The sequence below is a fragment of the Diorhabda carinulata genome, chromosome 12 (assembly GCF_026250575.1).
Source record: "Diorhabda carinulata isolate Delta chromosome 12, icDioCari1.1, whole genome shotgun sequence".
NCBI lineage: Eukaryota > Metazoa > Arthropoda > Insecta > Coleoptera > Chrysomelidae > Diorhabda > Diorhabda carinulata.
This window is the reverse complement of record NC_079471.1, coordinates 2,930,329-2,953,291: the sequence shown is the minus strand read 5'-3', so window position 1 is coordinate 2,953,291 and position 22,963 is coordinate 2,930,329. Positions and strand designations below refer to the sequence as shown.

At 30.3% G+C, this 22,963-nt stretch overlaps 6 protein-coding genes across 7 annotated transcripts; 3 read left to right on the top strand and 3 right to left on the bottom strand.

Moving 5' to 3' along the window:
- Positions 1 to 15: 15 nt before the first annotated feature.
- On the bottom strand, positions 16 to 3,833 carry LOC130900246 (endoplasmic reticulum-Golgi intermediate compartment protein 3). The gene is made up of 5 exons (XM_057810749.1): positions 3,460 to 3,833; positions 3,243 to 3,401; positions 2,987 to 3,129; positions 1,792 to 2,197; positions 16 to 369 (listed from the first exon to the last, which is right to left on the bottom strand). Exons 1-5 carry the CDS (start codon positions 3,548 to 3,550, stop codon positions 32 to 34), a joined length of 1,137 nt encoding a protein of 378 aa, XP_057666732.1. The 5' UTR covers positions 3,551 to 3,833; the 3' UTR covers positions 16 to 31.
- On the top strand, positions 720 to 1,334 carry LOC130900248 (reactive oxygen species modulator 1). The gene is made up of 2 exons (XM_057810753.1): positions 720 to 1,024; positions 1,111 to 1,334. Exons 1-2 carry the CDS (start codon positions 894 to 896, stop codon positions 1,217 to 1,219), a joined length of 240 nt encoding a protein of 79 aa, XP_057666736.1. The 5' UTR covers positions 720 to 893; the 3' UTR covers positions 1,220 to 1,334.
- Positions 3,597 to 4,407, top strand: LOC130900247 (succinate dehydrogenase assembly factor 4, mitochondrial-like). Of its 2 annotated transcripts, XM_057810752.1 has the most exons (3): positions 3,597 to 3,663; positions 3,741 to 4,011; positions 4,064 to 4,407. In XM_057810752.1, the coding sequence occupies exons 2-3, from the start codon at positions 3,939 to 3,941 to the stop codon at positions 4,342 to 4,344; spliced, it is 354 nt and encodes a 117-aa protein (XP_057666735.1). In that variant the 5' UTR covers positions 3,597 to 3,663; positions 3,741 to 3,938; the 3' UTR covers positions 4,345 to 4,407. The 2 variants fall into 2 exon arrangements, with proteins under 2 accessions (XP_057666735.1, XP_057666734.1); XM_057810751.1 differs by lacking the exon at positions 3,597 to 3,663 and having other exon boundaries at positions 3,732 to 4,011.
- A 2,051-nt stretch (positions 4,408 to 6,458) lies between these two features.
- On the bottom strand, positions 6,459 to 10,619 carry LOC130900245 (heat shock protein 60A). Its single transcript, XM_057810748.1, has 8 exons — positions 10,483 to 10,619; positions 9,943 to 10,116; positions 8,743 to 8,995; positions 8,286 to 8,558; positions 7,856 to 8,233; positions 7,489 to 7,800; positions 7,073 to 7,251; positions 6,459 to 7,017 (listed from the first exon to the last, which is right to left on the bottom strand). Exons 2-8 carry the CDS (start codon positions 10,114 to 10,116, stop codon positions 6,865 to 6,867), a joined length of 1,722 nt encoding a protein of 573 aa, XP_057666731.1. The 5' UTR covers positions 10,483 to 10,619; the 3' UTR covers positions 6,459 to 6,864.
- Positions 10,620 to 11,144: 525 nt separating this feature from the next.
- Positions 11,145 to 16,815, top strand: LOC130900239 (cytochrome P450 302a1, mitochondrial-like). The gene is made up of 8 exons (XM_057810743.1): positions 11,145 to 11,640; positions 11,775 to 12,012; positions 12,068 to 12,252; positions 12,474 to 12,678; positions 12,730 to 12,886; positions 13,692 to 13,940; positions 13,994 to 14,200; positions 14,407 to 16,815. Exons 1-8 carry the CDS (start codon positions 11,484 to 11,486, stop codon positions 14,518 to 14,520), a joined length of 1,512 nt encoding a protein of 503 aa, XP_057666726.1. The 5' UTR covers positions 11,145 to 11,483; the 3' UTR covers positions 14,521 to 16,815.
- Positions 15,688 to 22,316, bottom strand: LOC130900240 (endocuticle structural glycoprotein SgAbd-1-like). The gene is made up of 4 exons (XM_057810744.1): positions 22,279 to 22,316; positions 17,498 to 17,763; positions 16,837 to 17,110; positions 15,688 to 15,934 (listed from the first exon to the last, which is right to left on the bottom strand). The coding sequence occupies exons 1-4, from the start codon at positions 22,288 to 22,290 to the stop codon at positions 15,842 to 15,844; spliced, it is 645 nt and encodes a 214-aa protein (XP_057666727.1). The 5' UTR covers positions 22,291 to 22,316; the 3' UTR covers positions 15,688 to 15,841.
- Between the last annotated feature and the right edge of the window lie 647 nt (positions 22,317 to 22,963).

Genomic DNA, 22,963 nt, shown 5'->3' with positions numbered 1-22,963 from the left:
AAAATGAAACGAAAATTTAGTGAAATAATCTTTAATTAAACTTTCCTAATTCAATTTTTTTCTGTATAATTTTTATAGAGTGATATAAAAGCCGATCCAATAAACCGGCAACAGTGTAAATTCCCCCTATTATCGCACAAAGATTCGTAATAAAGTGACCGAAAGATTTTTCTTTCTCTGTGTATTTAACCATCAGGGGTGATAATTCGTACTGGAAGAATATTCCTGGCATTCCAGATTCTCCACTTATAATTGATACTGTTTTTTGATGTTTAGTCACTGAATACTGATTCGAACTTATTATTGTACCATCCTTATTAACGTAAGAAGTAGGAACAATCTTTATGTAGTATTGAAACATCGTTGATCCTAAAAATATATCGTTGGCTTAAACCGTCAAATGATGTCACGTGGTACATTTTGACTAGAGCGCCATCTTAAATTGGTGCAGCGTCAAAACTGAACCATTGTTTACCTTTCAAATGGGTATTATAACAAAAAAAAACAACCCATATAAAGTAAATATTTTATGATAAACTTTAAAGATATAATATGTATTTATCGATCAGAATAATTCACATATTTGACATAAAAATTTAATCAAGCAATTATTGAATCCATTATTAATTGAGGTGTGTTAATTTGAGAGTTTTCAGCACTTCAACATTTCACGCCAATATCAAATTACACTTTTAAATATATATACGAAAAAATGCCTACAGCTGAATAAAGAATGACATTTGACTTTTCATTTTCGACACAACTTTTTTATAATCACATGTAAAGTGAAAAATGTTTCGTAAGTGGGATTATTTATAATCAAAAAACTTATAATCACTTAAAATAAATCGTTTTAATTGAAAAAAAAAACTATTTTTCGCTATAGTGAAAATATGCCTGTACCGGGCGGCGTTTATCAACAGCAAGGTCCCTCCTGTGTGGACAGGATGAAAATGGGATTTTTTCTAGGATTCTGCGTTGGAATGGCCAGTGGTGCATTGTTTGGAGGATTTTCCGCTCTTAGGTGAATATTAGAAGAAAAAAAACATACGAATATATAATAAAGATCTGATATTTACATTTTTTTGGTCAATTAATAAAATTTTTTAGAGGCGGCCTTCGAGGTAGAGAGCTGGTAAATACTGTAGGAAAAGTGATGCTCCAAGGAGGCGGATCGTTTGGGACATTTTTGGCTATAGGATCTGGGTTAAGGTGTTAAGATATTTGGGATACATGTTGCACTGGCTTCACATAAAATGTCTCATATTCTTAATTAGACTTGTATGAATTAAATGTGATTATTTACTATTTATACAATAAATTTTTAGTACTGATTTAAGAAGTGTGAAAATTTCAGTTTTAATAAATCTGAAAATATGCATTTTATCTATTTTAACCTTTAGTAATGTAACAATTGAAATATCAACTTGGCAATCCTAAAATGAGTCTCCACTGATAAAAAGTTCAGAAAGGTCAGAAAATATTCACTGACACGAATGAAAGAACTACAAATCTAGAGAAAAAAATTATGGATTTCCTATGTTCAACAAATATTTTCCAATAACATATAATCACCGATTAGGGGTATATATCAAAATAAAAAATATGTATTACAAAGTAACTATTAAAGTTATATTTGAGTTACTACCTTAGGTTCATCCTATGGTAGTTTTCATGGTTGTAATCATACAAAATAAACAGCAACTAATTAAGTAACACATACTTTTTGTTTTCCATAAATAATTCACTTTTATATATAGTTATATAATTAAAAAAAACTTATCTACATACCTTCACTAGCATAGACCTCTAAATCTTTCAAAGGATTATGTGTGTGGCTCTCTATTCTATTTCCGAAAGACAAATGCCTTATCTTGTGAGATGTATTAAACTCACTCGATGAAAATGGTTGAACGTCATGGACATGCAAATGGCTAACACTAAAACTCTCTCCGGGTGCTATGTGAAAACTTCCACTGACCCTATTAACTATGAGGCTGCCATAAATTTGACAGCCCTGAGTGAAAGCTGTTTTCAGTTTTTCACTATGTTTCTCATCTTTACATTGTTCTATGCTGTCAATATTGTCTAAAGCCCACTTTCGCTCCCGGTAGGCTTCTTTTACATCAGCACAAGTATTACAACAACGATCTGCAGCACCATAGCAGCTTCCACATTCTGTTTTGTTGGAATTTTGCTATAAAATTTATTATTGTTCAAGTTTAGAAGAAACTAATATAGACATGGGTTAAGGTGAATCAATAAGATCCCTTTTCTATTGTTTTTAAGATTGTGATACATGAAAGTAGATAAAAACTGCTTTACACTTGCATTTCAAAAGGGCTACCTCGAAATGCCTTAAACACTTTTCTGAAAGTGCCAAGTTTCAAACAAACTTGACACAATGATAGTTTGTAGCAGGCCAAAAAGTCTCAATAGGCACAAACCGCCCCCCCCCCCCGTAAAAACTACCACCGAAGTATCCAAAGATACCCTGGGAGGAAGGGAATTGGTTCTGACCAATTGTTCTGAAACCTAAGCACAATGATAGTTCAAGGCAAACTGATTAGGAGTCTCAATGGACATGAAATTCCATAACCCTCCCAAATCCCAAAAAAACCTGAAGAGTCCATACCCAGAAGGGTACCATAATAGGAGGATTATCAGTCAGTTTTCTCTGAAATTTTGCATAATGATAGTTTGAAGCAAAGTCTCCATGGACTCAACCCCAAAACCTTCCAACCTCAAACTACCATTGTGCCAAGTTCTAGAAAAATGGACTGGAACCCAATTTCCATATGGATTGAGTAGAGTCCTTTATTGAAAAAAAATGTAAAATAATAAAATACAACTTTAGTTTAAGCTTATTTCTCAATATTTTAAGCATTTGTTCAAAAATTTATCTTTTTAATTTATATTTGAAATTTCAACAAGATCCAAAATTATTTTTGACTCAATGACTAAATTTTAGTTTATATAGACTTACCGTTGTATTTTTTGGAATGGTGATATTAATTTTATTAGGATCAGCTATAGGTCTTCCTTCTAAATCAAGTCTTCTTTTATATACATTATGATCTATTTTTAAATGTTGTTCTCCTGAAGAATCCATCGCATCTAATGCTAAAACTAAAATTTCATAACATAAAATACTTACTTAATTACTAAACCTTGCAAATATAAAACAATTTTAATAATTAATTCGTCATATAATTGCAATTGTACCACAGAAATCCACTTACAGTCACAAGATATCCTAGGAACAATAAAATCTAAGTTAATTTGAATGTTAGGGCTTCTAGAAGTATCTACAAATAATTCTTCTGTAATATCTGGAGTCACATAATTTAAAAATTCTGACCAAAATAGTAAACTCATTAGGATAACACTTATAATAGTTACTAAAACAAATTTGTAATTAATATAAATTGTTTAATTATATTATAAATGAGTATTTACTCGCTCCTCCTCCATATGTTTGGATTCTAACATCTTCAAGTGTTTTAGGATATGCATCGAACCGTCTTAATTTTTTAATAACTTCCCACATTTTTCATTTAATTATTTTAATTCTAGTGACGTTGAATCCTGAGAACAGTGAACCCATAGGTACTGAGGAGAGAAGAGAGCCGGACTGTTGATAAGCTGTCAAAATAATTAATTGTAGGTTACATATTCTTCTTTTACTTTGAATTATACCAACAGATTATAAAAAAGAATTTTTTATTATACATTTTCAGATTATCTATAGTTGCTAGCGTTGTCAACTTTTAATTTTTTTACCTAAATACTATATCTTTTATTGCGCAATGTGAGTGATGAAAAACAAATATGATTTGATAGATAATTTGTCAAATGCATTTCATTGTCATTTATTTGAAAAAAATGGAGATCTAAAACATAATAGTCAATCTACGAAAATCAAGTAATTGTTCAAAATGAGCATTATGATGTATGTGCTGAGATCAATGAAAAATTCACCATTTTCTCCGACTTATTCAGCATGGGAAAGTGAGTAAATTTCAAATAAAATCACCGTTATATTATTATAACAACGTTTTAGGAAGTGTAAACAAATTTTCGTCTACAAAAGATTCAGTTTCTCCTACTTCCAAAAATACGACTTCATCAAGAATGGAAGAATTTAGAAAGAAACTTCAACAAAAAACTCCAATTGGAAAATTAGATGAACAAATTGGAAAACATCCTAATGAAGAAGAAGAACCATTACCACCTTGGCCTGACAATACCAATCCACACACAGGAGAGATTGGTGGCCCTAGAGGCCCCGAACCAACTAGATATGGAGACTGGGAGAGAAAAGGAAGAGTGTCAGATTTTTAGTTCAAGATTGAAGTGATCCAGTTTATTTTATAAAGTTGATATTTATTATACAAGATTATTAAACATGGTTTTATTTATTTAGAATTATTAAAAAAAAATAGTATTAGTGTTGATTCAAGTTTTCCAAGTAATCATTATGAAGAACTTCGAAATTAAAGTTTTGATCATCCCTTAATCACACAAATCATAATTATACAGTTAAATAAGATATTTAATCAAAATTTTGGTGTAGTTTTATGTATTATTAAATATATCTCAAATAAGTAATTATATGAAAATATAAATAAAATAATTAGAGCTTTTATTTATCATATGTAAATAACTGAACATATATTAGGTTTCTATTCAACTATTTATCTGCTTTGTTTGGTTTTTTAGTTACAAATTTAGACATTAATATATTAATTTTGATTTTTTTATACAAATAGATGTTTACTATTTCGAATCAAATGGAATTCTACTGGTAAAGCTTATTCCACAACCAAGGAATTAGTGATTGTAATTTGATGATTGGTAAATAAAACTTTGTCGATACATAATTAAACCATTCAATTTAACATTGAGAGCACTTCAGTAATATAATCTTAATAACCACTGTAATAGCTGATTTCAAAGTTCTTATAACTCGTTTTATTGACATCAGCGTTTACAATCAGATCCATTCAACTTACCTATCAATATATTTAATCCTGTATTGTAAGTAGAATAATTGGCGACCAAGGGAATCTTCTGATAGTTTCATTGTACCCCACTAATTACCAAAGACCGATGTCTTTGAAAAGTCAATCAGGCGCTTTGATTTGAACCTTTTGATAAATTAGGATGATTCTTAGCCAGGTAAAGAGGGAGAAACTACGGTGGCTTGGTTCCTCTATCATATGAGATAGCCCAGTTGAATCATCAATGAAATCCAGCAGCTGTTCTTCCAGTATTAGGTTGCCAGTTGTAGATTGCATCGCCCCTCAGATTTCGCGTATCTACCACTAGAACCTATTGCAAGTGATGGAAGGTTCTTGGTCTTTTAACAAGCTTCACCTGGACCTCTGGGCGGATGAGGGTTGGAGGTCGAAGCAATCTTAGGATCTGGAATCGTTAACACTTGGTCTACTTTCTCCGTACAACTGATGTTGATTTTAAGCAGAGTCTTGTCAAAATCTTCAATATCGGCAGATCCGATGCTTTAGGGGTATTGGGTGCAGTGCTCCTCCGAGCCCTCGGAGGTGAATAGGACGATTAGTTATGATCTCGCCTCTTGTAGAACACTTGGAATTTCGCTAGGTTTTCCACAAGAATTGTTCGCGACACCTGATTATGGTTAAGGTATCACCATCGGTATGTTTGCTTCCGCCTTCGATTTAGCCCAAAAAAGTGGGCCGTCCTTTATACCGGCCCTCAACGTCTACATCCTTAAGGGGTGTTCCTAGGATCATAATTCCTTTCATTTCATCAACTCAATTTTCTTTTCAGATTTGTCTGACCAAATACTACAACTACACAATTTTTAGATTGTATCGATTTAATTTTTTATAGTTTCACATGAATAAATTGAAAAAATTAATTTATAAAATTCCAAGGAATAAATAGGGAAATTAGGAAAATAAGTTGGGTTTCAAATATTATTTCTGATTTTTGGATTGGGTTGATTTAATTTGTTTGGCGACCTGTAGGGATGTTTTATGTCTTATGTACAGTTTCCATTACAGTTATATGAATCTATTATTGAGGTGAAATTGGTAATTTTAAACAATTAGATTACGTGAAAAGGGAAGCTGTGACTTCATCGTTTCCTGAAGTCACTAATTTGGGGTTCACCAGATTACAGGAAATCTACAGAAAGCTAGTAACATCGTAGACACCATGAGGTAAGGCAGGAGGCAAGCTAGGGACTTTTTGTTAACACATTGACTGCCAATTACCTCTCTAAGAGATTTTTTTAACATAATTCCAGAAGTAAAACTTTTTTTATAAAGCCTACATTTTCTATACCTTCAAGAGACAACTTTGTATTTTAAATTAGTGATTTTAATGCAATTGGTTATTGCGTTAATAAGAGCAATGAAAAATTGAAAATATTATCAATGTTGACAAACTGTGTCCTAATAAAACAACCAAAATAAAAAGTCACATAACAATATATTTATAACAATATAGGTACATTTGAGAGTCATTATATAATTATATTCAAACATTCTAAATGCAGATCAGTTCGGCGACCAAAGAGGATTCCACAAACAACACTCAAAGTACCATTTACGAAAAATAAACCACCTTCGACCGCCATATACGAGACTTCTAATTTCTCATTCACACAAATTTTCAATTCGTGTTACAAATAATAAAACTACACACGAATTATTGTATCAAAATAATAAATTCTAATTTAAAAAAAAAACACACACACACTTGTCTGCCAAATACGAAAATGGAACTTTTTTGACAGACGTCTTTTGCTTTGTCTTTGCAAGGCAATCACTGAGTTTATTTAACTGTTAAACAGTCCACTTATGGAAAGAACTACATTTACATCATTCCTCCCATGCCTCCCATACCGCCCATTCCACCCATACCAGTAGGTATCGGAACGTCTTCTTTAGGTATTTCTGTGATTACTGCTTCGGCAGTCGTCAAGAGAGAAGCTACTCCGGATGCGTCTACAATTGCAGTTCTAACAACCTACAACAAATACAATTATATTCATTGACTACAATCATTGAGGTTTTCAACTTACTTTTGTGGGATCAATGATTCCTCGTTCAAACATTTTTACATATTCGTTGTTAAGAGCATCATAACCATAGTCTCCACTTTGTTGCTCAACTTTGGCTACTACAGCTGCTCCATCAACACCGGCGTTAGCAGCAATTGTCATGCAAGGTACTTTAAGGGCTCTTTTTACAATTTGAATTCCTAAAAAAAATTAATACTGATTGGTAATGGTTAAAGTTTATGGACTGATATCTTAAGGTTACATCATTTGTCTATGATCATAGCTCATTTTATAAAAAATTGTTTGGTATGTAAATTAATACATAAAATACTTTTCCAAATATCTAGATATCCCTACTATCTATTGGTTAATGTGATGAAAAAATTAAAATTATGGTAATCATTACAAATATCAATTATACTGAAAAAAAAACTTACCAACTTCTTGGTCTTTATTGGCAGCTTTAATTTCATCTAAGCTGCTGCTACATCTTAAAAGAGCCGTGCCACCTCCGGGTACAATACCTTCCTCAATAGCTGCCCTTGTGGCATTCAAAGCGTCGGTTACTCTGTCTTTTTTCTCATTTACTTCAACTTCGCTGCTACCTCCAACTTTCAGTAACGCAACTCCGGAAGCCAATCTAGCGAGACGTTCTTGTAGTTTTTCTTTTTCGTATTCAGATGTGGTGGTATCAATTTGATCTCTGATTTGTTCTGCTCTTCTATCGATGTCATCTTTTTTACCTTTACCTGTTAATTAAATATTATTTAGATAATACATAATTTCTAATTAATTAGTAATTACCTTTTAAAATTAGTGTGTCATCTTTGGTTATTACAATTTCTCCAGTTTGTCCAAGATCTGATAGTTTGACATCTTCCAATTTGACAATATTAGCATCATCCCCGAATACAATACCACCAGTGGCGATTGCAATATCTTGGAGAGTGGCCTTTCTGTTGTCACCAAATCCTGGAGCTTTCACAGCAGCAATTTGTAAACCAATGCGAAGCCTATTGACTACAAGAGTGGTTAAAGCTTCTCCATCAACATCCTCGGCGATGATTATAAGAGGTTTCCTTTGAGCATTGGCCAATTCCAAAGCAGGTACTATACTTTGCACAGAAGATATTTTCTTTTCGCTTAATAAAAGTAGAGCATCTTGGTATTCAACTTTGGCACCTAAAATCATTTAATTCTTAACCGTTTCAGACATATACTTGAAATAATTTACCTTTAGTTGTATTGACGAAATATGGTGATATGTATCCCCTGTCAAATTTCATTCCTTCGATAATTTCTAATTCATCATTGAGAGTTTTACCATCTTTAACTGTGATGACACCTTCTTTACCAACTCTCTTCATTGCATCAGCAATAAGATTTCCCACCGAACTATCACCATTAGCGGATATAGTGGCGACTTGGCAGATTTCTTCAGGAGTAGTAACGGGTTTGGAAAGGGTTTTTAGAGTTTTTGTTATTACCTCAACTGCCATAATGATACCTTCAAACAAATATGTTTGTATCGATTTTCTTAAAATTTCATTTATTTGTGATAGAAATTATTTATGTATATTCTCATAAAATATTGAAATCACTTTATTATCATTAATTGGATCCATTTTTATAATCATTGAAAGTTATAAAAACTGTGGTACAAAATAATTTGGTTCAAATATAATAATCACCTTTACGGATTTCAACCGGATTAGCTCCTTTTCCTAGATTTTCGAATCCTTCTTTGGCAATAGAACGTGCCAAAACAGTAGCAGTTGTAGTACCATCACCCGCTTCTTCATTGGTATTGTTAGCAACGTCTTGCACCAACCTAGCTCCAATGTTTTGGAATTTATCTTTAAGCTCTACTCCTTTAGCAACTGTAACTCCATCTTTGGTAATTTTTGGTGAGCCCCATGATTGTTCAATAATTACATTTCGGCCCTATAGATATCATGTAAATAAGACAGTTTCAAGGTGATATAAACAACAAATATTAATTTCAAATATTTAAAATCATCCATTTTACCCATTAATTATCATAAAATTTTCAAATTATATAATGTGGCATAGAGCTATATACATCATTTGCTGGAGCTGGTAGTATGTCCAAACCTAAAGACACCCTTTAAGAAGTTCTAATAAATTAGGATAATTATTTTCATGTCACTATCTACCATATCTGGTATTAGTACAAAAGGAAGAGAAGGAAGTTAAGGTTAATATGTCAATATTCATTTTCAATTGGAAAAATCACAGAAATTATTTTCCTACACTATTCTGCACAAAAAGGGGCTCATTGCAGATATAACAATGTTTGAAATATCCCAATTCAACAATTCATAATAGTTTCTTGGAAAAAAATTATTTAAACATGTAATTACCCACGGTGTGGATATGGTAATATAAAATGATTACAAGAATCTAATAATTAAAATTTCTGGAGCTGTTTGGCATATTTATACCAAATACAGTTGTGCAGTGTAAATAGTGTGTTCATTAAAATATTAACAGCCCCAGAACCAAAACCATTTGGTAGATACATAAAAATGAGGTTAACTTTGCCCCACCAAAAGATTATAACTTCTTCAATCATTTTTAGAAAGAATAAATACAAATTTACATAATTTTTAGATTTAAACTGATTTACACCCGTTTTTATAAACAGTTAAATAAGTTACATAATTACGCAAAATCAAAATTACTTAATAATATTAGTAATCAAATTTATAAATTTATATTTATATATTGCAGTAAGACCTATAAAAATGTGAAATTAATTTAACAAACATCAATTTTTGACGATCCTTTTTGATAGCTTCAAAAGTCATGTTTAAAAAGAATTCTAACTTAAGATGATTGAGGTTATGTTGAATAGATAAGAAACGAACCTTTGGTCCCATGGTCACAGCTACGGCATCGGCGAGGACGTCAACCCCCTGGAGCATGAGAGCTCTGACCTCTGATCCGAACCTCACATCTTTGGCATACCATCTTTGAACTTGATTATATTGTTGGGCTTTGCGTAGGGCCACACAGCGCACAGTGCTAGGTAGACGATACATCTGCAAATTATATTATTTTATATTCGAAAAATAAAAGAGCGGTAGAAAATATTATTTGAAAATGTAAAATCACTTTTGACTCAATTTTGTTTTTTGACAGAAATTGAAAATAATTACAACTCACTTGATTTTATTCTAAAAACTGGGATCAAGGGTAACGTGACAATACAAGTATTGAAATATATTGACAAGTAAATTCTTAGTGCGGCAAAAAAATATTTGATATAATTACGATATTACGAAACAATCAGAATATTCAGGAAAAAAGCACATGGCGATAATGTATATTTGATTTAATGCAGTTAATTTTTACATAATGTGAATAAAATTAGGTTCTTAATAAAATTAAAAGCTTCAAAATATTACCTTTAAGTGAAATTTTTAACGAAATTACAATTTTTTATTAAATTTGAGCACACCGGCAACACGAGAAGCGACTTTATAAAATTCGAGATGTTCTAGAAAAAGGATGAACTTGCTCCAGTGTTGCCATTTAAAAATTTAAATTTTTAATGTCTAATGCTTCTATGTCCGATACAAAAAAGTTTGATATATCGTAGCAAATTTCTATAACTAATCTTTTTCATTAATTATATTTGGAAATATGTTGCAAATATGATAAAAAGACTATATCAGTGGAATAGTATTAATAATTAATACAATTACGAAAACATTTTTGATTTATATCATAAGACAGATTTATGCTTTGTAGTGAAAAACTGATAGAGTTTAAATTGATTGAAAAACTAAAACATTAAATCATTTTTAAGCTAGAATTTATCAACTTTGAATTAAGGTTACGGTAGTCGGAGTCTTTGCATATAATTACAAATTGGCACCACTGTTTTGTTCAGTGGCGCCCATAAATGTTCCATAGACATTGATTGATAGAAGTTGGAAACAGATATTTTCTGCTTATACATTTTTTATTATTTTCGTGTGTATTTTGCTCATATTTCATTACAATGAATGGGTATATTAAAAAAACTTTGATTTTCTATTGCGAATTGAAATATGCAAAACTACTAAAAATTTTACTGACATTAAAGCGTATGAAAAGTATAGATTTGTGGGAAATTTAGCACTATCTTACAGTTCTATATTCAAAATTGTTCTAATGATATGGGAAGGGAATATTCAATGACGTGAACGTATTATACCACAAGGGAATGAAATATATTTGAAAAAATATTTAAGGTTCATTGATGGATTTTCGGCACATTATAGACTGAGGACGTTGTACGCAAGCGTCATACAAATATATTTTACTTAATTTTTGAGCATGTGCGGGACGCACGAATTCGTAGCTTAGTAAATTTTATGTAATTTTTAGTATTTTTAGGTTAATTTATTTTATCATTTTCACAATGCATTTAAGTAGAAAAAGCAATTTTTTATTCCATAGTAAATCAAGGCTTAGAAAAAATAACCCATCTAGAAAATATGTACATACTTTTGAAACGATTCCAGGTCCCCGATCACTGCCGGCTATTGGAACACTTTATCAGTATTTTCCTCTAATTGGTAAAGTTTCATTAAAAATTATAATTGAAATTGTACTAGACCCGAATACTATAAGTTAAAAGTACGATTTTCACATTTCTTGTAATTCAAATGAACAAAATACCGTTCTTCATCAAGAGAAACTTTTTTTTTAGGAAAGTATCGATTCGATGAATTACACCATAATGGTTTTAAAAAATATAAAGCCTTTGGACCTCTAGTTAGAGAAGAAATGGTACCCGGAGTTAATATCGTGCTATTATTCGATCCAAAAGATATAGAAACTTTGTTTAGGAACGAAGGAAAACATCCAAAACGAAGAAGTCATTTAGCATTAGAAAAATTTCGTTTAGATAGACCGAATGTGTATAATTCTGGAGGTTTATTACCAACGTAAGCAATATGTAAGGTAAGGAATATAATTTAATTTTAATAAATTATTTTCAAGGAATGGTCCAGAGTGGTTTCGCATTCGTAGTGTATTCCAAAGAGGGTTGAGTAGCATGCAATCCGTTAAACGATTTTTGAATGGTTCTGATAATATTATACAAGAATGGTTAATAATGTTGGAATCCATGAGAAAATATCCAAATTTAGACTTTTTACCTGAATTATCAAGGCTATTTTTAGAATGCAAGTAATTTTTAAGTGAAGAAAAAAATAAATATAATAGTTACCAGGGTTCAGGCCTTAATAAGTCCAAGGCTTTTTTTCATTTCCTTATGCTCCATAAATAAATAATTAATTCAGTCAGTTTTAAATCAGAATTTGTCCAACCCTGATAGTTATAATTTATTCTATTCCTATTAAAAATATCAATATAACTCAGGGGTGTATTTAGTTATTATTTTCAGTAACGGGTCAGAATACACTAGATATAAGATTCAATAGTTTTTCTGTACACGAAAGACGAAAAGATTCAAGATCATCTGAACTAATTCGAGCTGCTTATGTAACTAATTCTTGTATTTTAAAAACTGACATGATACCAGCTTTATGGCAAAAATTTGATACTCCTTTATATAAGAAACTAAAACATACGCAGGAATTTATGGAACAGTAAGTTAACAAAAAATTGACACTTTTCAGATAATAATTGTTCTTTTATAGGGTAGCTATAGATTTAATTTCTCTCAAGATGTCTTTGTTTAGGGATCAAGATAAAAATAATCCATCTTTATTGGACTCTTATTTATTATCCCCCGAAGTGGATTTCAAGGATATCATTGGTGTTGTCTGTGATTTTCTATTAGCAGGAATTGATACTGTAAGAATTATTTATCTATATATGCATTTAATTAGAAGATATTCATTTTAATTTTAATGAAAAATCAATTTTTATGTAAATCACTACCTACTACTCACTTATACTTACCAAATTTGTTCCCTTTTCCTTTCTAAAAGGTTTTTCCCTCTATTAAATCTCTATAATTTTATTATAATAATCGGGATTGGAACTAGAAGACTTATTTACAAATTATAAATGCATCTGGTTGGAAGATATTGGGGGAGTCTGATGTGTTTTTAGTTATATAAAAGGAACCAGATGACAGTAAAATCCAATTTAAGAAGTAAAATCTATTCAACTTATTCCTCAAAATGAAATTAACTTTATCATAAAAAAATATTAGAGCTAAAAATTGAAATTTGTATTGATGTACCCCAAGTTCGGTATATATTGATACATATATTGAAGCACTTATACAAAATGAAGAAGCTTAATTAGTACGTTTTCTCCTTCATTTTGGTTGGTAACTTTTTGTGAAGATAATTTTTAAACCCTTATGGACCTACAGGATTAATTTCTATGGTACTGCAAGTAACTCTAGCATTGATATCCTCTGAAGGTTTCAGAATAAAGCCCTTGGAACTATTGTGAATTATGTACTGCTTTCTCAACCTCACCATATTTTCTCCCTTTTTATTTTAAATAGATGTTTCCCCTCTTATTCCAACTCTGTACTTTTTCTTTTCTTTCATTAATTCTATTCAGTAAGTTTTATCTTGTTTTTTTACTACAATAATTGCATCTATTTTTTTCAGATAATTTAATATGAAATTTTTTATTCCAGTCAACATATACTACAGGTTTTCTTCTTCATCATATTGGGACTCATCCTAGAGTTCAAGATAATATTTATGAAGAAGCTCGTCGATTATTACCAAGTCAATCTACACCAGTGACATCAGAAATGCTTACCGAAGCAGTGTATACTAAAGCAGTACTCAAAGAATCTCTCAGATTGAGACCGATATCTGTTGGAATAGGTCGAATTTTACCAAAAGACACTGAATTCTCTGGTTATTGTGTACCGGCCGGTGTAAGTTGTATAATTAATTTTAAAACAATGAGAAACTATTTAATTCATCGTAGACGACAATGGTGACACAAAATCAAATATCCTGTAAGTTGGAGAAATATTTTCCTCAACCCGAAACGTTTCTACCGGAAAGGTGGATCAAAAGTAATCCTTTATATAAACAACCGCATCCGTTTTTGCTCCTTCCTTTTGGACATGGACCGAGAGCTTGTATCGCTAGAAGATTGGCAGAACAGAATATGATTATCTTATTGCTAAAAGTAAGTTGATTATTTTTGTGTAGGTTCTCAGCCAAATATTATCTGGTCCTTCGAGCCGGATATGAAATAGTGATCTATAAAAGGCTTTAAGACCAGATAGTGCAGTTGTGAGTGGTAGTAAACAGTTTTTTTTTGTTTCTGGTACCTTTGTAAAGATATTGGTTTAATATTTTTATAAAAAAATTAATATATCTTATTATTTTTAGCTTATTAGAAGTTTCCGTATTATATGGGAGGGGGGTAAATTAGATTCGAAATCTACTGTTATCAACAAACCAGATGGACCAATATTGATAAAATTAATTAAAAGAGAATCTTGATAAGTGACCTTATACTTTATAGGAATATTTTTATACAATTTTTTTATTATTAAGTTAATTATATTGTAAAATTTATTCAGATATCGAAATGTTATCAATAATCATATTTTAATAGTTAATTAAAATCCTAAAGCATATTTTTTATCTCAAAATTTCTAATATTATAAAAAAATTTCAACGAGACATTGTAGTATAGCGTTCAATTTATAATAGTACATATTTTAGTGTATGTTTTAACATCTGAACATACTGGGGTTTTAATTAATTTATTTCAGGACTTTAGGATCACCCAAATCAAATTTTACAACTTTTTATATAAAATTCTGTTTTTGTGGATTCTTCCGTCTCCAAAAATGATCCAATCACTCTATTCTTTTGTATCCTATTATTTTGCTTAGTTCTGCTACTCCAAATGAAACGATAAAATACAAACTGAGCAAGAGGACCATGCATATAAAATGATCCGAAGAAGGAAAGGGCACACAAAGAAATAAAAATTTATGCCACTAGATACAATCTACAAAATAATGACTAGAGGCTAAAGAAGGTTGAAAGAACTTGTTCGGGTTAAGATCAGTCACTATATTTTCACTCTGAGGGTAAACGCTAAGAATGGGGTGTGAATATGAAGTTCCAAATGACTCAGTTTTCATAGTTTTCCAAAAACCTTACGATACTGTCTTGTACAGCATTAAAAATAATCTAACATTCCAAAAAATTAATAAGCCTTACCAAAATAACACCCGAATACATTCCATCTAATATTGCATTATGTCTGGCCATTCCACGTTTCTATCCCTAGTGTTACTTTCTCTTCTTTGTTCCCTCATTCCATTTTCATTTCCTGTTCCGATGTCTTTTCTCTCATCTGTATAGGTGTCTCTAGTAGTCTATTCCAATTATTTGATGTTTATAGTAGATGATGATAGTTTTTTCTATCGTTTAATTTAATTTTAGGACTCTAGGATCACAGAAATCAATTATTACAACCTCTTATCTAAAATTCTGATGTTTTTGTAAATTCTTGTCTTGAGCTTTTTCAACATTCATATAGCGCAGAAAAATATTCTGTAGCTGTATAAAAGCTACAAAGGGAAAAGAAGAATATATAATAAATAACTGAATTTTCTTTGACTATTTTCAGGAGGGAAATAATCAACAAAGTAATCTGTTGGTATAAAATTTTTATTTTTGTTATTTCAAGTTGTTACCCACGGTGTAATCAATGATTTTTTATTCAGTCTCTACAAGAAAAAATGGGTTGTTGAAAAAACAATAATGAAATCACAGAATGTACATGCAAGATTATTATTTTGTTAAATTATTGTAGCTCTTGTCTGTATTGTCCATCGTCATATTGTTGGGGTCTGTCTTTTAGCTCAGGGTGTTCTTGCAGTCTACGGGCATCAGCTTCCTGAAAATCAATTCAATATTTCAAACAAATAAAAAAAAATTATTTGTATGTATGTATCACAACAAAATCCTATTGGGACCAAATAATTCAATATAGAATGATGAAAAAGCCGTGTGGTATAACCAGGCAGCCATTATAGTACCGAGATCTTCTGTAATTAATTCCAGAATGGTTTAGGAATCTTAGGCGTATTAAAAAAACTAGACAGGAATATAAAGAAATGTAAATAGCTTGTAAGAAGCAATCCCAATCAATTTTTGGGGGGACTAGAGACCTTTTTTGGTCAGCACTGATACAATATTGGAAAAAATAGGGAAAAAAAGTTTGGACTGGTTCGACAACATGTTAGAGCTAAAACAAGCGAAGATAATACTGGGAAAATATTACCAGAAGGGATTGGACGGATGCGTTCAACCAACAGGACATTATGGATACCTCAAAGTATTGGGAAGTGATTCTGTTTGTTATAAGATGAAACAACTTATCAAATACTCCTTAAAAGCAAGACACTACAACATCGAAGGGCTTGTTATGTGAATTGAGTAGGAAGACTTATCCAAATCGAAGCCAGTACATGATCAAGAGTTTATTAAAGGGCCGAGAGCAAAAGAACTACTAGTTTCGAAGAAAGTTTTCAGAAACTAAGTAGAGTAGGCAGTAGAATAAATTTTTTAAGTGAATTTTAACATTACATTAGAAGAATTTAATGTTAATAAATAAGTTTTGGCTTGTTTTGCCTTTTTTTCTTATAAATCAATAAATTTCCAGTTTTTATTCTACTGTTCTAATATCTTGGCTATTGTATCATATAAATGAATATTTGTGTTGTGGAATTAATCGAAATATATTTTTTTGGACGAATAAATATTATTGAATATGAATGAGTATTTAATTTTTCGTACTTGCTGCGCTCTAATTCCAGCGAAAATGAGGTCTAGTCCTTTTTGTACTTCGGGACTAACTGGCGGCGGTGTTGGTAAGTGATCACCTTCAGCGTGGAAACCATTTTCATCTGCAGTGTATTTAGTTTCAATAACTGTTCCATCTGGGGAAGTGTAAGTAAAACGACCTAGTTGTACTTGGGATTTGATGGTTTTTCCGGCTTCTTCAGGATCCGGTCCAAGTTCTTTTAAATATCCTTCTTCTTCTGCAATGATGTTATTTCCGGTTTCATAACTTAAAAATAAATGAACATTAATAAAAATTTCAATTACAGCTGCTTTCTTTATGTTTTATAATTATTCTATGTATCATAAATATATTTTGATTGAAGTGGTTGAGAAAACAAAGGTAGGTTATGTTTTTATATTATTAATAAGAATAAACAGATAAAGAAAATGTAAATAATGGAATCCTAGTACTCAACACAAGGTGCATTTTCGTCCATTTTTTAATGAGGAAGTTAATAGAACAATAATAGAAATGTACAATAGTGCAAAAACAATTTTTTATTTTTATTCTCAATTTGTTATAAAAATAATTATCAATTTTCTTTTTATACTCAATCCAAGTTCAATTATAAAAAAACATTCATCTACTTTACTTATTTATAAAAATACTCACGATGCTTTGTAACTACCATCTTCTCCTTGTTCTTTATCAAATCTGATAATCGGAATGAACTTAATAACTTTTTCGTTAGGTTCTTGATACCGACGATTGTCTACATTTTGTTGTTCTTGGACCAAATTTTGTTGATACTGCTGCGCAGTATTGTCTTGGTAATTTTGTGCAGTGTTTTGTTGTTGGTCTTGATTATTGTCGTAATAAGACTGAGGTCGCCTTTGTGGATTCGCCAAGCAGGCTCCAAACACCACTACAAAAACAATCTAAAACATACAACAAAAAATATTTTTCAATAAACAGTTTGTTTTGACAATGTGTGACAAGGGGCAGAGGATCAAAAGTTTTGTGATATATTACTACTAATTAAATTAGTTTCAACTAGTCCTTTTTGTTGGTTATCTGAAATATTGGACTTATTTTGATTTTATTAGATTTGCAATGAAAATCAAATTCAACTAAACAAAGTATGTTTAGCTTTCTCAAACAAAATAAACGGCGTATTACTACAACCACCACACTGTATTTTACAACAATTTTTAGTTAATAAAATTTCAATATTTAGATTATTTCTTTGCTACTTCTTAGGTCAATAAAAGTTTTATGAAAAATGTAGGCAAAAATTAATATATTATATAGTTTTAGAATAATTTAAAACTTTTTTGAAAAGTAATTTTAAAAAGTATCAACTTATTCGATACACGGACGTTTACGTTTAATTGTAACAATAATTTCGAATTCAAATTTGATTTGTTGGTTATGTAATTCTTAATGAATAATGTCTCATCATTCGAACAAGCGAAAACGTAATCAACTGGGTTAAAGGTGAAGAAAATAATCGATATATTTTAGTTATATAAGCAGTAAAGTGGATTTAGTTGTAGGTATTTTATGGAGATTAAAGTTGTTTACATATAGAAAATGTCAGAAGTCGTGTGAATACATTCAGGATTGTATTTTCTAAACATTCCGCTCACCTTTTATTTTTAAGAAAATGTATTAGATTCTTCATTAATAAATTTAAAAGTTTAAATAGAAAACTTCGTAATTCCAGACCGCCATTTTGTTTAAAGCTACCCGCACTTTGTGTTAATTTACTTGAACTGTTTCTCATTTTTTCGAAATTAATATATGGCCACTATTTCAATTCTTTGTTAAAAAAAATCAGGTCAAGTCTTCATTCAACTTTTTTACATAAAAAATTTGTCATTATATTTATTCCAAATATCTGTTTCACACTGTATATTTCAAAAAGGAGAACAATTAGAAATGTTTTCTTCACAACAGTTTATTTAGTAGATGTTAATTGTCTGACACAAAAACCAGTCTCGACCCAAAAGCATTATTCAATAGAAAAATAACAAATTAAAAAACAAGATCTATCATTTCAGGTTATGTAATATTTATTGAGGTATTTTAAACTCTTTATTCTTTCCTTCCGACAACCTTGACTCAAATGGAATGCAGATTTATGATAGATATTAAGATGGTTATATTCAATAAAGGTTATTTTCACTTTTGAAATTACATTTCATTCTATTGTAAATTAGGTTTGAACCTCAAGAAATTGAAAACATGACTGTTGAATTTGGGTTAGGTACCAACACAAATATCTAATTTGAAACGTATTTTCATCTAAGAATGTAAATTAAACACTCCTTTGATTCACACAAGGTAAATTTCTTTAATGTTTATCTAACTGAAAGCAATAATAATGCTATAGAGTGTCTCCAAAATAAACTCTAATATCCGCTTATTTGTGACTAAATAATCTCAATTGAGGAACAGTAATTACAAAATTTTAATAATACTGTATTGACTCAAAACTATAACGAAATTAGTTGCAATTAAAACCGTTATTTGACTCAAATACCCTTCAAAAACATTGGTAGCAAAAGTCAGACAACTATGTATAAGATTGTAGGATGACAAAGAACAGGACTTAAAAGAACTAGGCGTCTGAAACTGGAGGAGAAAAGTACAACATTGAGAAGAATGAAGGACTCCCAATATTGGTAATAATAAATGACAGTTTTTCCTAATTGGAGTCTCTTAAATGGCACTTCAATATACTGAAAAAATAAGTTTTTTGACTGGTTTGTCTTGACATTAGTTTGTACTCCTCCGTGCCCTAGATAGAATATGTTTTTAATTGTTGTATTCCTTCAACATCCAATATCTACTTTTCCCTCAAATGCTGATAAGATTCTGTCTCTCTCAAACGAAATTTAATTCATGTTCAACTTTCCATAATTTCGTTTCTCTTTAATCCTGGTGAATTAAGTGTTGATAAAACTTTGTCGACTGATAACATTTGCATATTAAAGTGAAATTAATGAACTTTATTCTTAATTACATGTCTTGTCGATTTCTAGAAATTTTCACTGGTGATTTCCTAACAGGTTCCATAATTAAACAGTTTTTTCTGTGTTTTAATAGCTGATAGTTTCTAGTTTTTCCAATTCTGATCATATTGACAAATTTTGGAACTATATTGTTAATAGAACATGTTAGGACAACTATTTTTGATATTGTAGTGTACTTTTAAATCTCATTGAAGTAAAAGTTGAAGTTTGACCCATTTTCTTCACGAAAATTCAGTTCATTTTTCATGTTGCTCTGCACCTAGGAATTTACCGACGAAACAACAGTTTACTAATATTAATTATAATAAAATTTTTGAACATTAACGTTGTTTTATTGTTTATACGCGAATAAAATAGTTTGGAATAGATTATTCTATTCAGCAGATATGAAAATCAACATTTTTTTTTGTTTTTGCAAAAAAATTGATAAAATATCCTTTCACTTTTTTATGTAAAACTTAAATTAGAAAAAAAAAAGATATATCACCTTGCGATTTGAAACTTTCTCTCTCAACGGTCAATTCCTGTTTACTTGTGATATTACACATTGTAAATATTGGAAATATTTCTCCAGTAAACGTAGAACTTAATTAAATCAAACTATTTATGAAGTTACACAAGAAATTCACTATTTATTCATAAATTTAGAAAACGATAGAAAGCGCCTTAGTAAACATAGATAAAATGCACAATAGTACAATGACCGTTGACTTGACACGTCAAAAATGTCTAAACATAGAAAAATGGTTGTAGGAAGGTTCGATAACCAGCTTTTATATTTACACACAACAGAATACATTTGTATGATTTTTAAAACACAATATTAGTTATTATTCAAATTACATGTTATATTAGACATTCCGTCATCATTTCTTGATTTTAGGTCTTTTTTTCTATGAAAATCAAAGTAAATTATCACGAAAAAAATTAATTCTATAGGTACCTATCAATGTGAATACGTGATTTGTCACAGCTCCAAATTTATAAAGTTTTATTCCTTTTGGTAAAACCTACCTTTAATAAAACAGGTTATTGCCATTACGCAATTTATTTGAAGTTCAGTCCCACTAAACGGTGACAAATAATGAAACTTGATTACCAATTTTAGTATCGTCATTTGAATTTACGAACACCGGTGTTGGTAGGTTAGTGTTGAAATTTGGAATAATGAAGTTGGTGTCCTCGGTAGGCGACAATAAAATTCCTTATTAAATTTAAGAATAATTATGGACATTTTTATTCTAAAGAAAGTAGTTGTGAATGAATCTGATATACATACTCAGGCTTTATTTAGCAATTTCTATTCAAGGACAAATTTGTAATTCGGCTCTAACCACTTTAGTTTTTAATTTCGAATGAATATTTTTTATATATCTCTTAAATCGAAACACTATGGATAATTGTTTGTATATCAATTTTTTATGTATATTTTAAATTTTTGTGTACAGTTATGAAAACAGTAATTTAGTGAAATACAGTTTCATTAATTCGTAGAGGTCGAAAAATCCCTAGATTTTGGGTACTGGTACTGGTGATAATTTCCTAGGCTGTCATCACTGCGTTATCAGCCACGTGATAAAAGTGGTTATCAGTCATGTCAACCGTTGAAATAGTTTTCCCCTAACCTCAACTTTATACACCCTTGTTTGAGATCTAATTATGAATAGTTTTGAAGCATATCATAGAGAATAACGTGTATTTATATTTAATGACTCTATTGTCAATATAAAATGTCCAGAACATTCTATATTTTACCGAAAAGAGCCTTTCTCAATGTTTCTCTTTTAAATTTGAGAGACGGCTCCCAAGTTGGTATCACTGGTTGTCAAAGTGTTGTACGACAATGTCAGAAAATTCCGATTCCAAGGAAATTATTATTAACTTTTAGAAAAAAAAGTAAATTGTATATTAAAATTGATACACAATCGTTGGGTTCAGTTGTAGTTGGTCACTATGAACTCCAGATTTTACACCACTCGATTTTGTTTCTCTGTTTTATAAAATGTTTAGTATAATGCGACAAATCGATTAAAAGTAAATTGTGCATCCGAATACTTAATAATAAACTATTGGGTTAAAATTTCTAACCATAAATGTTTTATTTTGAGAAACCCTGTATGTATTGGTACTATAATATAAATTTTATTTTAAAACAATGTAAATGACATGAAATAAATGAAACCTCAAAAAATAACTCAATTTTTTTTAATAAAGTCTCTAATTTAATGGTATCTTCAATAACAATTTATTTTTCTGTTTTCGTTTTCAATAATGTCAAATAAAAGTTTGAAATTTTTAACATACCATCTGCCGGTAAATGCATAAATAATTTAACAAAGACCCACCTACTTTTACATAATCAAGAAATCGATGTTTATATAAAATATTAAAGGTCAACAAGTGAAAGGTACTCACCAAAAATTTCATGATTCTTCTTCGGGATACACCGACGATGAAACTGTGAAATAATCAAATTACAAATCAACTTTGAGTCCCTATATATACCCTCTCTACTGTATCATCCTCACTCTTCTAAATACCAATTGACTTATTCGGTTGAGATGGTTTTTCGATTATGACATTTTTTTTGGAGAATTGGATCTTGGCAAACGATATATTCATTGAAATATTTAATTTATTCTTGTACAATCGAACCTGGGTGATCGAGAATCCAATGGACCCGAGTAATATTCTTTTCCGTAGAGGGTACTCTCATTTATAAATGTGAAAAATACATTGGAAAGCGTTTAGAAATAAGCAATAAATAACTATGTACACATTCAACTACTAATACGTAATTATTTTGTTTTTATTATGAAATCAGTTTATCCTTTCTACAATTCCACAAATAATTTTGAAAAATATTAAAAAAAATAATGTTTCTATAACTTTTTTTTGCTCAGGTTATAATATCATATTTATATTTTCTATGAATATGCAATTAGTTAGTTCAGTCGAGTTTGTTCTACAACAAATAAGTTTGTTCCATTCCAGTTCCAGTTTATTAGTAGTTTTGGATAGTCCTATATGGACAGTTTTTATAAATGGAATGTGTTCCGACTGAGTGAAACAAATAGTGTATCGTTTTCTTTCTCCTCCG